The sequence below is a fragment of the Brachyhypopomus gauderio genome, chromosome 8, assembly GCF_052324685.1.
Source record: "Brachyhypopomus gauderio isolate BG-103 chromosome 8, BGAUD_0.2, whole genome shotgun sequence".
In the NCBI taxonomy this organism is placed as follows: Eukaryota; Metazoa; Chordata; class Actinopteri; order Gymnotiformes; family Hypopomidae; genus Brachyhypopomus; species Brachyhypopomus gauderio.
The window spans coordinates 7,024,646-7,038,774 of NC_135218.1; the positions used below are offsets into that span (position 1 = coordinate 7,024,646).

General features: G+C 39.6%; 2 protein-coding genes across 2 annotated transcripts in view; both read left to right on the forward strand.

Annotated features, from left to right (window-relative positions):
* LOC143521131 (contactin-4-like) overlaps positions 1-2,995 on the forward strand; it is a 29,967-nt gene extending 26,972 nt beyond the window's left edge. Inside the window, exons 11-13 of the mRNA XM_077013692.1 lie at positions 92-204; positions 428-596; positions 1,147-2,995. Coding sequence (XP_076869807.1) covers positions 92-204; positions 428-596; positions 1,147-1,238 — 374 coding nt within the window. The 3' untranslated portion in view covers positions 1,239-2,995. The remainder of the gene's footprint in view (positions 1-91; positions 205-427; positions 597-1,146) is intronic.
* Positions 2,996-9,486: 6,491 nt separating this feature from the next.
* LOC143521321 (zinc finger MYM-type protein 1-like) lies at positions 9,487-11,832 on the forward strand. Its single transcript, XM_077014082.1, has 3 exons — positions 9,487-10,441; positions 10,545-10,644; positions 10,805-11,832. The coding sequence occupies exons 1-3, from the start codon at positions 9,690-9,692 to the stop codon at positions 11,330-11,332; spliced, it is 1,380 nt and encodes a 459-aa protein (XP_076870197.1). The 5' UTR covers positions 9,487-9,689; the 3' UTR covers positions 11,333-11,832.
* Positions 11,833-14,129: the final 2,297 nt, after the last annotated feature.

A 14,129-nucleotide genomic window follows, 5' to 3' on the forward strand; every position in this document is an offset into this window, starting at 1 on the left:
ATGAATTACTGGTACAGAAAAATGATGTACAACCTTTTTAGGTTTTGTTCCCCAAAGATCTGAAAGTATTTCTTCTACCATTCATTTCCAGCACCCAGCCAGCCCCCTGTAAAGGTCATGTGGAACACTTCCAACTCCAAGATCATTCTGAATTGGGAGCAAGTGAAAGCTCTGGAGAATGAATCTGAGGTTACGGGATATAAGGTGAGTGGCATTCTGGTTCCTTTCCCGTCAATAATGGAACTGACCTGCTTGCGGTCCATTTCAGCGCCATCAATATGAGAACTGAATCTGATCTATGAAGTTTGCGTAAATATGGCTGTTTGTGGAGATAAGTCTTTCAGCTCACTGAGTCGTTGGTCCCTAGCTTTAGCTTGCTCCCAAAGCCTTCAAGAACATTCCTGTGACCTGTGCGTTTGCCCTGTAGGTTCTGTACAAGCAGAATCGTCACAGCCGGCCTCGAGTCATGGAGACAAACACCACTTCGGTGGAGCTGTCTCTGCCTCCTGATGAGGAGTACATCATTCAGATCAAACCCTTCGGAGAGGGAGGAGAGGGAAGCAGCAGCAGACAAATCACCATCCCCAGAATAGCAGGTACCTGATTCTCAGCACTCTGTAGAAGAGGTGCTGCTGGGAGAGGAGTCAGAGTGGAAGAGTGCGCTAACGCTAACAGAGACTAAACACCAACAATGGGAGAAGATTGTGTAGAGTTATGTTCAGATCCAGCTACTGGCAAAACATGTACGCATCAAACTATTAGTATTGTACCACAGAACTACTGAATTATTGACTGGATTACTGAATTGCTGAATTATTAAAGCACTGAATTATTAGGATAATATACTTTCAGCAATTTATCATTTATTTTATTTTGGTGTTTGTTCGAATTGTAGCAATTGTTGGATTGGTCTCACTTACCAAATGTGATTTGTGTTTGTCCTGAACAAATAGTATATTTGCTCTCAACATAATGATCAGTGACCTCTATGGTTATGTTGCCTTTACTTGCTTCAACAAAGATAATCTCCAAATTCCCAAGACTTCCCACATCCATCCACTTCGCTCAGTTTCAGTGTGTTTGTCCTTAAATGCATTTGTCCTTAAGCACCTTTTCACATTCCCGTTTGTCTTCGCTCCTCCCCAGGTCCCAACGCAATCGGATCTGCCTCCAGTGTGTCCACTCTCTCTGCCCTCAGTACAATAGCCCTGTCCCTCACAGCCCGGACATCCTTATGACAAAAAGCAGCCCAGGTGCCCCGGTTCCAGACGAGACGCTCTCGTTAGGGAGGCGACTCTGAGGGAAGAGACTCGGACGGATCAATGAAAACTTCCATCCAATCAAACCTGCTCATATTATTGAAGGAAAAAGGTCAGAAGGACAGGTCCCGAGGAAAGAACATACCGGAATGATCATATGGGTTTGCGGTTCAGCTGACTGTTCAGAACAGGATGCCTGTCGCTGGACATGAATTTGTTGTTACCAAAGCAGATAATACACAAACATATATATATATTAGCTTTTCATCCAGTTTTTGGTTTTGATCTAGCCGATCAAATGGCCTCTGTTGTTCCAATGAAGTTAGGGAGTATAGGAATTGTTGTAGATGCATGTCATTTACAATGTTTTGTAGGGAATTGCAGGTATTCCTATTCTGTAAAGCAGGACCCAGTCTTTAGTCTTTAGCAGTGGCTGTGAACAAAGTGTGAGATGAGATAGACCTTGTTCAAGGGGCCCAGACACTGAGAGATGCCCAGGACTTCTGAACGCTTGTTCTGAATGAATCCTTAAACTGAATTCATTTCTGTCAGGAAGAAAGACTAAGAGGAAGAAAAAGAAGTAAACAGTGACAGACTAGGAACCTACAAAATGTCTATCATACTGCACATGGAGGTAGTACTCTTTGAAGACTCATTGCTTCGACTTCTTTGACTTCCCTCTTGATCAACGAACTCTGCTGTCACCCCACAAAAAAAAAAAAAAAAAACATAGACGTTGACGTGGCTCTCCCACCATTTTATTCTCTGCTCCCGTTCCGTTTGTGACATGTTCCGAGCTTTTCCTCACCTCATGTGTGCCTCGTTAAAATCCTCAGGTCCTCAAAAAAAATGCCTTAACTTGTCACATCATTAGTGCTATCTCCAAACATGCTACATGCTAAGAGAGTGAGAGACAGCACAGATTGCTTTGGGCAGGAGGCTGGGGACTTACAGTCAGCTGGGTTTTGTGCCATCATTCCTAGTCCACCACTTCTAATTTTTCCACACTACCAGTTGTACGCTGTTATCCATGGCTTAAGGGCAATACAGCGTATCGTGTCGAAGGGCCTTGGACTGCATTTAGAAAAGATATAATTAATCTGCTGCTGACCTTTCTGTTCTCCCTTTTTTCAATGTCATGTGGGACTGGTACCCTATAATAGCTAGCTTGTAATCTAGTTAGGTGGAGGTTCATAAGATGTAGGTTACATCTAAAGGTTGACGTTCTAGGACTCAAAGGGAACAAATGTATAACATGCTTTTTTTTGTATATTTCAGAATTTATATTTAAGGGGAAAAACAAAAATAACAAAAAAGTTTCCTAAGAGCTGTTCTTGGTTTTTACCTTATGAAAAAGAGAAGAACTGTTAAAATTGTGGCTCTGTGTCGCTCTGCATGTTGGTGTATTCTTCTCCATGTCTGTTCACTTGCTGCTGACTGAATGGCATGTGTCCATGCAAGACTCCAGAAATACAGGTGTCCATTTCCAGGTTATGTGTCTATGTGTGTGCCTGCTGTAGCCATTTCTACCTCTCTTTTTGTTTCTCTCCGTTTGTCTCTTTCTTCAACCCCCCGCCCCACCCTGGAAAATACCCGACATCATATCATCATCAGAAATCTGACTGTAAAATCCATAGATTATTTTAATTGGTGTGCATTTATACCAGGTCAAAGAATAAAGTTTTTAAAAAGTATTGTTTTTTGTTTCTTTAAAAACTTGGACTGTAGGAACATTCCAGCTTGTATTAATAGGTCACATCACAATAAATTGCCAGCATAGATCCAATACATATTTTCTGAGACAAACATTTTTTGCGTCTCCCTGGTAAACTCTAGAAAGTCTTCTGTATGTAATAAAAGCATAAATTAGTAACACTTCACGTCCTGTCATACGTGTCTTGCAACACGATTGTGTATTAAGACGATGCCTTTACAAAAGGTATCACTTAATAGACCAATAATACATTCGTGGAAGAGATTATTGTTGAAGCACAAAAAATGCAAAAGACAAATCAGATAGACATGCAACGTTCTCGTATGATTGTATTAAAACAATTAGATCCTAATAATAGGGCTTACAAACCACAAACACACTTGGCTTTGCTATATATACAGACAGTTATGTTCAAATAACATGTGACTGCCTGACTGTCCACAGTTAATATTAAAGCAATATTAAAACCAACTGGGTCAAGCAGCCCATTGCAGTCGCTACTTCTCTGTGACCTCAACTGCTGTCCACCCTGATGAGGGGGCTTAAGGACAAAGAACAGGAAAATAATTACGAAGATGTGAAAATCATGAACGTGATTTAATTAGATGGTTAATTCTGTAATTGTTAATGCTATGTGGATATTTGACAGCTACATTTCAATCTTCAAACAAAAAATGTGGGAATAATAAATGCTAGCATGGCATACTGGTTTCCTACACTACAGCAAAGTAAAGGTTAAGAAGTGTCAAGGTGTCTCTGTAGAACTGTTAAGATATTGTCTTGCTCTCTCGTTCCCAAGAAAGCAGGGTTCTTAAACTGCTTCAATGGATGGTTTTCAAAGAGTGTTGCAGAATAATGGCAGAGTTTGAGAGATGTAATGGATCACCACAGGTAGATCTTGTTCTACTGGAAAATGGGTCTTTCAGTACTTCACACTAAAAGAGCTACAACGATCAGTAGAGAAGAAATGTTTGGAACTAGTTAGCACTTAAACTCCTACTAACATTTGTCAGTTCTGCTAGAATTTGCCTCATTTGCCACTTTAAATGCTCACTTACTTGCTGATACTCACTTAAGTGCTCTTAAAGGAACATTTCTACGCTTACTTAAGAGAGTGAAAGAAAGGGAGTGAGAGAGGCAAACCCCTTCATGTTGATGCCCTGCTAGATGGAAACATGAGGTCTTGTCTTGTTGCGTACTTTGGCATGTCCAACAAAGTCATCTCCCCAGAAGTACTTGGCAGGTGTGATTCAGCAACACTGAGCTTACTGCAGTTTCACAGAAGACTGAAATCTCTTCGAGGTCACTGTCTCACTTGAATATCTCACTAACCTTTTTGCCGTGGCCTAAGAAGTGACCTTTCTTTGGAACCGGTCATCCTCTGGATGAGTGTACCACACACCTGAGAAAAGAATCAAGGAGACCAAACCCCTCAGAACCACTGCAGACTTTGAAAGGTGCTCTTAGGGGATTTCCACAAAAGCAATAGAGTAAGATGCAAGAATTGTAGACGACATGATCTTTAATTCATGCAAAATTGATTTAAACTCTGGATTTTATTACCAGTGAGTAAAAAAATCACTGACCTTACCAATCTTTAATGCATGTAGCTATATGGTTTTTCAAAGAGCCTGAGGATATGTATATTGCTATAGCCCTAGCCCAGCTGTGAAAAACCTTGGCGTCACAGTCCAACCTGACCTATCCTTTGATGTACATATAGGTTATATTACCAAAGAAGTCTACTTTCATCTGGAAAATACTGCAAAGCTCTGAAATACACATGTCTGTACATGATGCAGAGAAACTAGTTCATGCTTATATTACCTCAAGATTGAACTACTGTACCCCCCTGCTAACTTCATGTTCTAGGAAGTTTTAACAAACTTATCCCAGAATGTGGCAGCTAGAGTCCTTACAAGACCCAAAAAGTTTGATCATATTAGCACCGTATTGTTGATATTCCATTGACTGCCTCAGTACAAATTATGTACTGATTATAAAATACTGTTACTGACATATGTGGCCATACTTACATACAAATTCTACATGATCATAATACATAAGCTATTTACAATATAAGTAAAAGTTCTTCTTATGAAGAAGCTGTTTTTCTATTAGTACATAAAATTATGAAAGTCACATCAGGGCGCAAAGCATTTTCATTCATTTATTTCATTTTCATTTAATTCCTCCTGCTGCAGAGTAAATTGGACACAGGACTCAGTTTCTATTTTTAAAATCTAGGTTGAAACCTTATTTGTTTAGTCAAGCTTTTGGAAATCAATTTTCATGTTAGATAAATTGTGCAGATCCTGAGTTTCATAGTCATAGAAAATGAAGGTAAAGTGAGCCGTTGGTGCGGACATCCTGCCGATCTCATGCATTCATACAGGTTTATTGACAGTGGAGCAGAGGGGCACTGATGTCTGAGGGAGCCCTCATGTCTGCGTTACGTTTGGCTCTGTCTTTTTAGCTAAGCTGTTACAGATAGCTGTGCCACGGACACTATTGTACCCTGTTAATCATATACAACTCTCTGGTGCATTCCGGACAGAGCTAACTAACTCTGGTTCTTGTCTCTGCCGAGCTGTACATCTGCCCGTCCTGTCTCTTCTGATGTTGATGTAAGCTCAACCCCAAAGGGGAGTTCCTGTTTGTCTGTTCTTCAGACCAGCCTGATCCCCATAGACCCTCCTGATGGACTCATCTGCATGTGTTCTCCTGAAGACATCAAACAATGTTCCTGTGTTTCATGGAGACTTCAATGAAGAGGCCATCATCAGTGCCATCAGCTCTCTGAATAATCAAGTTACATCTGCCAAATATTTTGTAGTCATAAACCTTTTATAATTTTCTAGTGAGTTCTATACAAAAGCACCTTTATTCATGTCATTAGTTTGACTGATGACTTGTTGAAGTAGTCCTATGTTAGACCCTGAAAATGTACCTTAAAATATGGATATGGTCCTGAAGATGTGCCGCTATGAACTTTCTTAATTCCAACCATAAGATGAAGCCTTCACCTGCTCACACTCCAACAGGATGTGTGAAGTCCGTGATAAGAGGCTGGAAATGTTCCTTGTACAGAACTTTAGTTTTTAAATGTGCTATATAAGTAAAAATATACTTAGAAAAATCATCTTGATACTTTACATGAATGTAGATGTCTAGGAATAGTGTTACCATACGGGTACATGTACATAACTTAGAAACCAATTAATAGTAAACCTTATGTATACAGATTGATACATGAATATGCACACAAGTTAAACGTTTTGTTCTGAAACAAAGATGTTTATATTAGTTGCATCAAACACATGCTGTGTCAATCTCTGAAGTGTGAGCAATTTCTGAACAGTACAATGACACTTTGGTTAAAGTCAGTATTACTAAAATACCTCAAATCAAACAATATAAATGGATATGAAGTGCTCATATGAAACATAATCCACTGAGTAACCTAACCAACATTAGTTGACACCTTTATTTGACACTTTTCAAATATGAATTGCTCCCACTCAAACCAGTGTCAGTGAGTGTGGGCTGGTGATATTTTTCATGCTTACTGCAGGAACATGTGTGGAGTCCTCTGATTGGTGCAGTAGATGTGCTCAACATAAGTGAGGACTGGAGAGGACTGGGAGGAGAGCTGTGGTGGAGAACAGCTGTTTCAGCCACGCGTCTGTGTCTTAAACCCACAGGCCAGACCCAAAACTCCTGTACAGATCATTGGGATCATCAGATGGATGTGGTGTAAATGAAATACAATCATGAAGCTTTGTGCCTTGTGAGTAGGGGCTCAGTGCCCTGTTTTTTACTGTGCTTTTGTTCTTGTTTTGATCGAGAGAGATAGAGTACTTTGGTGTACTTTTCTTTTAACCCTTTATAAGTCCGCTGTTCTGTTTTCTAGACTGTGGTCAGTAGTTCACCCCGAAGCCACTATTTTACTTTCTATGGTAATTGTGTGGGAGATGGACCACGTCAATAGTCCATTTTAGTTTTCCATTATCATGCACCAGAGTAAGAATAAGCAATAATTATTGCCAACTTATGTCCATCTACGGTGACGTGCAGTTGAGCTGACACTGACCTTTATGTTAATGCACAGACCCTGAGGTCATAGCACTAGTCAGGCTAACTTGATGGAAATAAATTGATGCATACATAGTGAATCTGGCAATAAGTGAACCCTTTTTATTATATTTGTAATTTGTAAATGTAGCTTTCCATTCTATGATGTATGATGGGCTTGAAATAGTATGATACAAAATAGCAAATGCTCTTGAAGCTAGTGTGCCCTGTGGGGTTCAATTAATAATGCTATATTATGACTTTTTTGCAGTCATAGTGTACTGTGTGAACACACTACTCATTCATTCTCAAAGAAAATGAAGCATTTCAGACTCCCAGTCAAGCATTTCAGACTCCCAGTCCCAGTCTAGTGCAGCGTTCACTGACTTAAGTACAATGTCAAAGCTGGTAAAGCTGGAACTGTACTGTTCTCACCCTCCACTCTACTCACAGACGTGAAGCTGCTACTCAGAAGAGCAGTGCTGGAAGGCTTAGTCTAAACCCTTGGCTGTACTGTAGGAAGCACCATGAAAATCTCACAGTGTTAATGGCTGGATCTAAAGGTATATGTTCAAGTTTGGGCCAACTATGATCTTGGTCAGGCTATGACTACCAGACCTTATTACTTACATGATCATACCCAGACAACTAGTGTGCACTTTTATCATAGTGAGTCTAGTTCTGTGCCAGTCATATTGACAGCCAGACTCTCTCTCTCTCTCTCTCTCTCTCTCTCTCTCGCTTTTTTCACAGAGAAAAAAATACCTGCAAAGGTTTTATTACCATTTAATAATGGGTAGGTTAATAGCTGCCAGTGTCAGATGTAGGCAGTCTTCTTTGCAAAAGACTATGGCAAGTTTTTGTAATTTTGTGCTCTTATTCATCTTTAGTATCTTGGCAATCGGAACAGAACTGTGCCGGTCAATTCCCAGGACTGGAGTCCATCACCCCTGAATTAGACCAATGGAACATTTGTCATTCTTCACCACCTAAAGAATTTATAGGATTTAGTTCTGATATTTAAATCATGTATTCAAATATCACACATAGTTATCAATAAGTTGGAAGTTCTTACAATAATTTTTTATAGTCAATAGTAGTCATTGTGTATCTACTCTATGGAGTGGGTTGGGAGTGGGTTACCTATGTATTCTGGATAGCTCTCTTAACCATGCGTGGAGACACGTAAGCATGTCTTGAACCTGCTACCCCAAGTTGCATGTTAACCATTAGGTCAGTGGGAAACTGTATGCATATTTTTCTTGGGCTTTGTACACATTCATGAAGACATAAGTCATGTCGGGAAGCATTTTCTTCTTGACATGAAAAGCATAGCAAACTACTTTGAAAATCCCATTTTCTGTCAGTGGAAAAACTAGATGCAAGACATTTCTTAAGTTAAAGCATATCGGAGAAAGTATGTTTTTGGAATATATCCTTTTATTATTGTTTTGTTATTATTTATTTATTTTTAAAGGTGATTTGTATTCAGAATATTTTATGGATTTAGCAGAGTATTAAGATGTCTGCCTTTTGTCAACGAATGCAGAATTTAAATTAGTCCAGGAGGGGGCATAAGTGCTCTATGCAGGTCGATGAATGGACCGCCGCTCTCCCGGTTCACCTGACCGAATAATGCAAGTTCTTTACCATAGTGTCAGAGCTGAATGTATTTCCACTTAAAAAGACACATTGAAACACATACAAAAACAGCAAAAAATACACAGAAACGTCGAATATGTGTTTAAAAAGAGACATTCGTTTGAATTTCGCTATCTTCTTAAGAATTTGACCTAGTTCTTACATTTCAAATGTAGTTGTTTTACTGTACAATTTTGTTAAATTTTAAAATCCACATTAAAATACCTTAACCATCATATACCAAGAATATTACTGTCCTGCAGTGAAAACTACTCAAATGAAACACATGACACATGTTTTTGGATTTGTGTCACAATCCATGTGGTTGATCTGTAGCCACTGAACATCTACAAACAATAGTTTTCTACAACAAACAAAAAAAAATAAAATAAACAAGTAAACAAACAAAAACAAAGTAAGCTATTTCATAGGTAATATGTGAAGAAGATGCTTTGAAGGTTTGTAATTTTCATAAGATAGATTCTAATATTCACTTTAATTGCAGCATCAGACCCTGGTAGACAGGATGCAATGTGATATTAAAAGAACATAAAATGTTCAAACAACCGAGAGGACCCTGTGATCCCTGTGAATCATCGTGTAGCCTTCATGTAGCCTTTTTATAGCCCGTGATGGCCACTAGGTGGCAGTAAACAACCACTTATGGCGAATTGTACATACATCAGCATGTATACACGTACTGCACATCTATAGTCTTTCCATCACACCAGTGGCGGCTTGTTCATTAGGGCGATTGGGCGACGCCCCACCAGGATAAAAAGGAGGGTTTTTTTTCTCTCATTCTATCACGGTATTTCACTAGCTATGTCTGTACTCTACTGGACAGCGTCTCTTGCCTCTGAATGCCATTGTCCAATCAGCGATGACGTTCCCTGTAGTCCCGCCTTTTTTGGGGCGATTTGAGTCTAACTGTAAATCGCCCCGACTGCTCTCGTAGACTCTCATGTTAAAAGTTTTTTTTTCAAAGTGTAGGCGCTGCAATGCAATGTCTATGGGTTCCGGGAGGGCTCGCCCCAACGTGCTTACGTCAGACGTTACGTAGGGAAATTACGGAAGTTCGCAATCTGCTCAACATGGACAGCGTTCCTTCAACACAGAAAAACTCGATCGTGTCATTAAAAGAAGTGCCATTCTCTCGTCGTAACAATGACGACAAATTAGCAACTAAGGAATTAGGGCCACCGAGGCCAAATTTAAGCATAAAGCAAGTGTCTACAAAGGGAGGAAAAACATATAACCGGGGTTTTTCCCTTAACTGGTATGAACGGAAAACATGGCTAGCGGGCTGTGAAGTAGCGAGCGCCCTGTTCTGCTATCCCTGCATTCTGTTCCATCCAAATGGCGGTACTGGCACAGACATCGCATGGACGACTACAGGTGTCAGTGACATGCATCATCTCTCAGAGAAGGTGAAAAAACTGCCAAGAGCATCTTCCACAAGATGGAACTTCAACAGCAGAATTGTGAACACTGTCTATGAGAACCTGGATGACCTAATACAGTGTTTTGAATCAATCAGGACAACCGGCTCATTTGATAGCACTACAGTGAGGGAGGCGTCTGGCTTTTTGAGGATGCTGCGAGATGATGACTTCCAGTTTTTCCTTCATCTATTTCATCAAATCATGCCTCATGTTGACGTCTTGTACCAGCAACTGCAGAAGAAGGACATTGATGCAGTGTTCATCAAACAAGCCCTCCAGAGATTCACAAGTACTTTGCAGGCCATAAGGTAAGATAAAATTCATTCATACTATTGTATTCATTCACATCTATTATTCATACCTTCTTAATAAAAAACCTGGTCATAACCCTGTTGGTCTGTCACCCTTCAGAGACCAAGACCCATCCACTGAGAAGCAGCAAGTTGCAAAAGGTACCACAAGACCAAGAAGGTCCTTGGAAGAAGAAGAGAAACTAAGGCTGACTAAAGAGGTATGGGCATGTATTACTGACCATTTATGAAAGACCTGCTCATCACCCTGTAAACCTGATTTCCACTTCATCTATCTCTATACTCTCTTAATAATAGAGGAATATTTGTGCCCAATTAAATAACAAACTGTGTGTGTGTGTGTGTGTTGTGGGGGCGCAGGTCTGTGACACAATCCTGGTTCATGCTAACGAAAGGTTCTCCTTCACTGACCACCTTGTCGGTGCCACACTGCTACAAGGAGACATGTTTGAACAGCATTGTCGTACTTTTCCTGCTGAGGCTCTGAACACCACCATCATGGCATACCCCATGCTGAATAAGGCAAAGCTCAAGACGGAGCTGTCACTTATCTATGAGAGTCCTGAATTCAAAAGCTGCTGTGGTGCACTGGCATTATATCAGGTTCTACTGCAGTACAACCTCCAGGAGACTTTTTCAGAGACTGTGACTCTGTTAAACATCCTCATAACCACTCCCATGACAACGGCTGAAGCGGAAAGGTGTTTCTCAACCTTAAAGAGAATAAAGACATTCCTGCGAAATGCAATGGGACAGGAACGTCTCAATGCACTGGCCATGCTTTCGATGGAGAGAGAACTGGTCAGGAACATGCCTGACTTTAATGAGAGGGTTATTGATCACTTTGCTGGTTTTAAAGAGAGACGAGCAAAATTTCAGTACAAGTGATTAATGTAATTAGTAAAAATTTAAAAAAAATTTTTTAAATGCAACACCCAAAATAAAATGCTGTCTGAGAATACAGAAATTGAGTGGGAAAGATTCAGTTTATTTAATTAATGGTAAATCTGGCCTCTCCATGTTTAAAATTGTTTGTGAGGTCACCTTGGATGTCATCACAACAATTGCCCCCCCTGAGATATTTGTCAGGGGCCGCCACTGCATCACACACTTAAATTGGGTAATAGGACATCTATATTCTAGACTTGCTAGAAGAAGGACGGGCTGTATTATGTTAGTATGTGATCAGTTAAACAATCAGCCCGGCCTATATCACCTGGTATAATCATGTATAGCAATAATACTCCAGCAAACACAACACAATACAAAGGGTATAAAAAAAACATCAGGACCCATTGCCTATATAATGCATAACAAGGCTGTTTGGGAAAAAAATCTTATATTTCTTTTATGTATGTATTGAATAGCAATAATAATGAATAACAATGTGTAATGACAATAAAGTTCTACTACTACTAATAAGAATAATAAAATGTTTAATATTTTCTTCTTCAAATCTAGCTACTCCTGTTGTACACACATTCATTGCGTTGTTGTGTTACAGAGTATCTATCAGAAAGTTCAGATTGTTTTAGAGCCTCTTAAAGTCATTTTATTGGCTAAAGAGGGCATCTAAGCCCAAGGGGTTGAAATGACCTTGTCAGACAATCAACGGGCTAGCCAGGCCTCGCCTGCTTCTCTGGCTTAAAGCTGAGGCCATTTATTCTTAAGTCAGTTTTGGTTAAGTCTCATGCTCCAAGATTTAACCCCTCGCCTCATTATCTTTCCACACATAAACTTGCCCATTTATCTTTTAAACCATTTCATTTTGTGGATCATATCAGAGCTAACACAGAGCATGGGGCAGTTTACACAAAGATAATAAAAAAAAAACCTAAAACTGATTTTTATTGATTCCATTCTGCGATGACATGATACAATAACATAGTCCCAATGAAAACCAGTGTTGTAATACAGCTCAAATTAGCTATATGAATTCCGTGATGTGCATATATTTTTGAAAGACTTTTATCATGCTTCTTACACCCAGAAGCATTTTTGTTTTCAAAGAACGTGGCGGCATTGCGTTCCCTTGTAATTTTTTGCAATTTTTTCAAGTGTATTGATTTTTATTTTCAAATTATGTGGTTTTCTTAAGCATGTCATTTTTTGGCAATGGGGTCCTGACATGATCAATAATTTAGAAATCATTCAAATTGAGACCAGCAGTGACAAAAAACAAATTTAATAACACAAGTAAGTTGGTTTTCTGTGAGGATTTTAAAAGTTGCTGAACTTGTATTGCCTGATATGTATGAAACAGTAGCCCCGTCAGATTAAAATGCAGATTAAAAGTCTAAAAATTTGCCATCCACAACTGTTTCTGTACATCTGTTTCTGTACAAGTGTTACTTTGCTTGCCACATTCTAATACTGATGTATCAGAATTGCATAGAGATTTACCTAATGTTACAGGTCAAGAAGTTTACCTTTACATTAAAAGTACCATTTTATGATTATACTAAGCTGGCATTCTGTGTATGTCTTTAAACCTTTTATATTTCCACAGTAAACTCTCTTAAACTCTTAAACTCACCTCCTGCACCACTGCACTATGTTTTGCAGGCCTACTGTCCAGCCTTGCTTTATGAAATTTCATGTTTGTCAAACATGCAGGCAGTCAGAAACAGGATACTAAGGCAGACCATGAACAAGTTTAATATGAAAACAAAATAAAACAGGATGAGTTTTTTTGGCAAACACAGGGAAGCCCCAGGAAGCAGCACAGCCGGACTATGTTCAGACTATGTGTTCAGACTATGTGTTCAGACTATGTTCAGACTATGTGTTCAGACTATGTTCAGACTATGTGTTCAGACTATGTGTTCAGACTGTGTGTTCAGACTATGTGTTCAGACTATGTGTTCAGACTACGTGTTCAGACTATGTGTTCAGACTATGTGTTCAGAATATGTTCAGACTATGTGTTCAGACTATGTTCAGACTATGTGTTCAGACTATGTGTTCAGACTATGTGTTCAGACTATGTTCAGACTATGTGTTCAGACTATGTGTTCACACTATATTTAGACTATGTGTTCAGACTATGTGTTCACACTATATTCAGACTATGTGTTCAGACTATGTGTTCAGACTATATTCAGACTGTGTTCAGACTACGTGTTCAGACTATGTGTTCAGACTATGTGTTCAGACTACGTGTTCAGACTATGTGTTCAGACTACGTGTTCAGACTATGCTACGCTGAGATGTGACTGCTGGTTTAAATGTTATATATCTACAAACAGATTTATATCCAGAAGAGGCGTATTCTCCGTATTCTTCATCTGGAATGTTCTACAACGGCTGAAGACCATGTTGCCGATGTCAACGAGCAAAAAGGAGTTACAGGACATTCAAAACTGCCCCACTGAGGAGTGGAACCTTTGCTTTGCATCATTCTCATGGAGGGAACAGAATTCGGTACATGCAGGATTCATCCTGCTTTGGCTCAACAATGCGGGCCAGTGTTGACATTCTTGCCACACATTAGGGCCCCCACTGAACAACATCTGAAGGCTTCCGAGTTCATGCCTTCATAGCTACAATTTAGCCACACTCAGCCTGTACCACACCACCAAATAGCTGTACCACATTGTTATTTTCGCTCGTACGACCTGTCAGCTCAGCACAGCTAACATTTTGTAAAGTTCATGTTATTCTCAAGGACTGGCAACCTGATAAT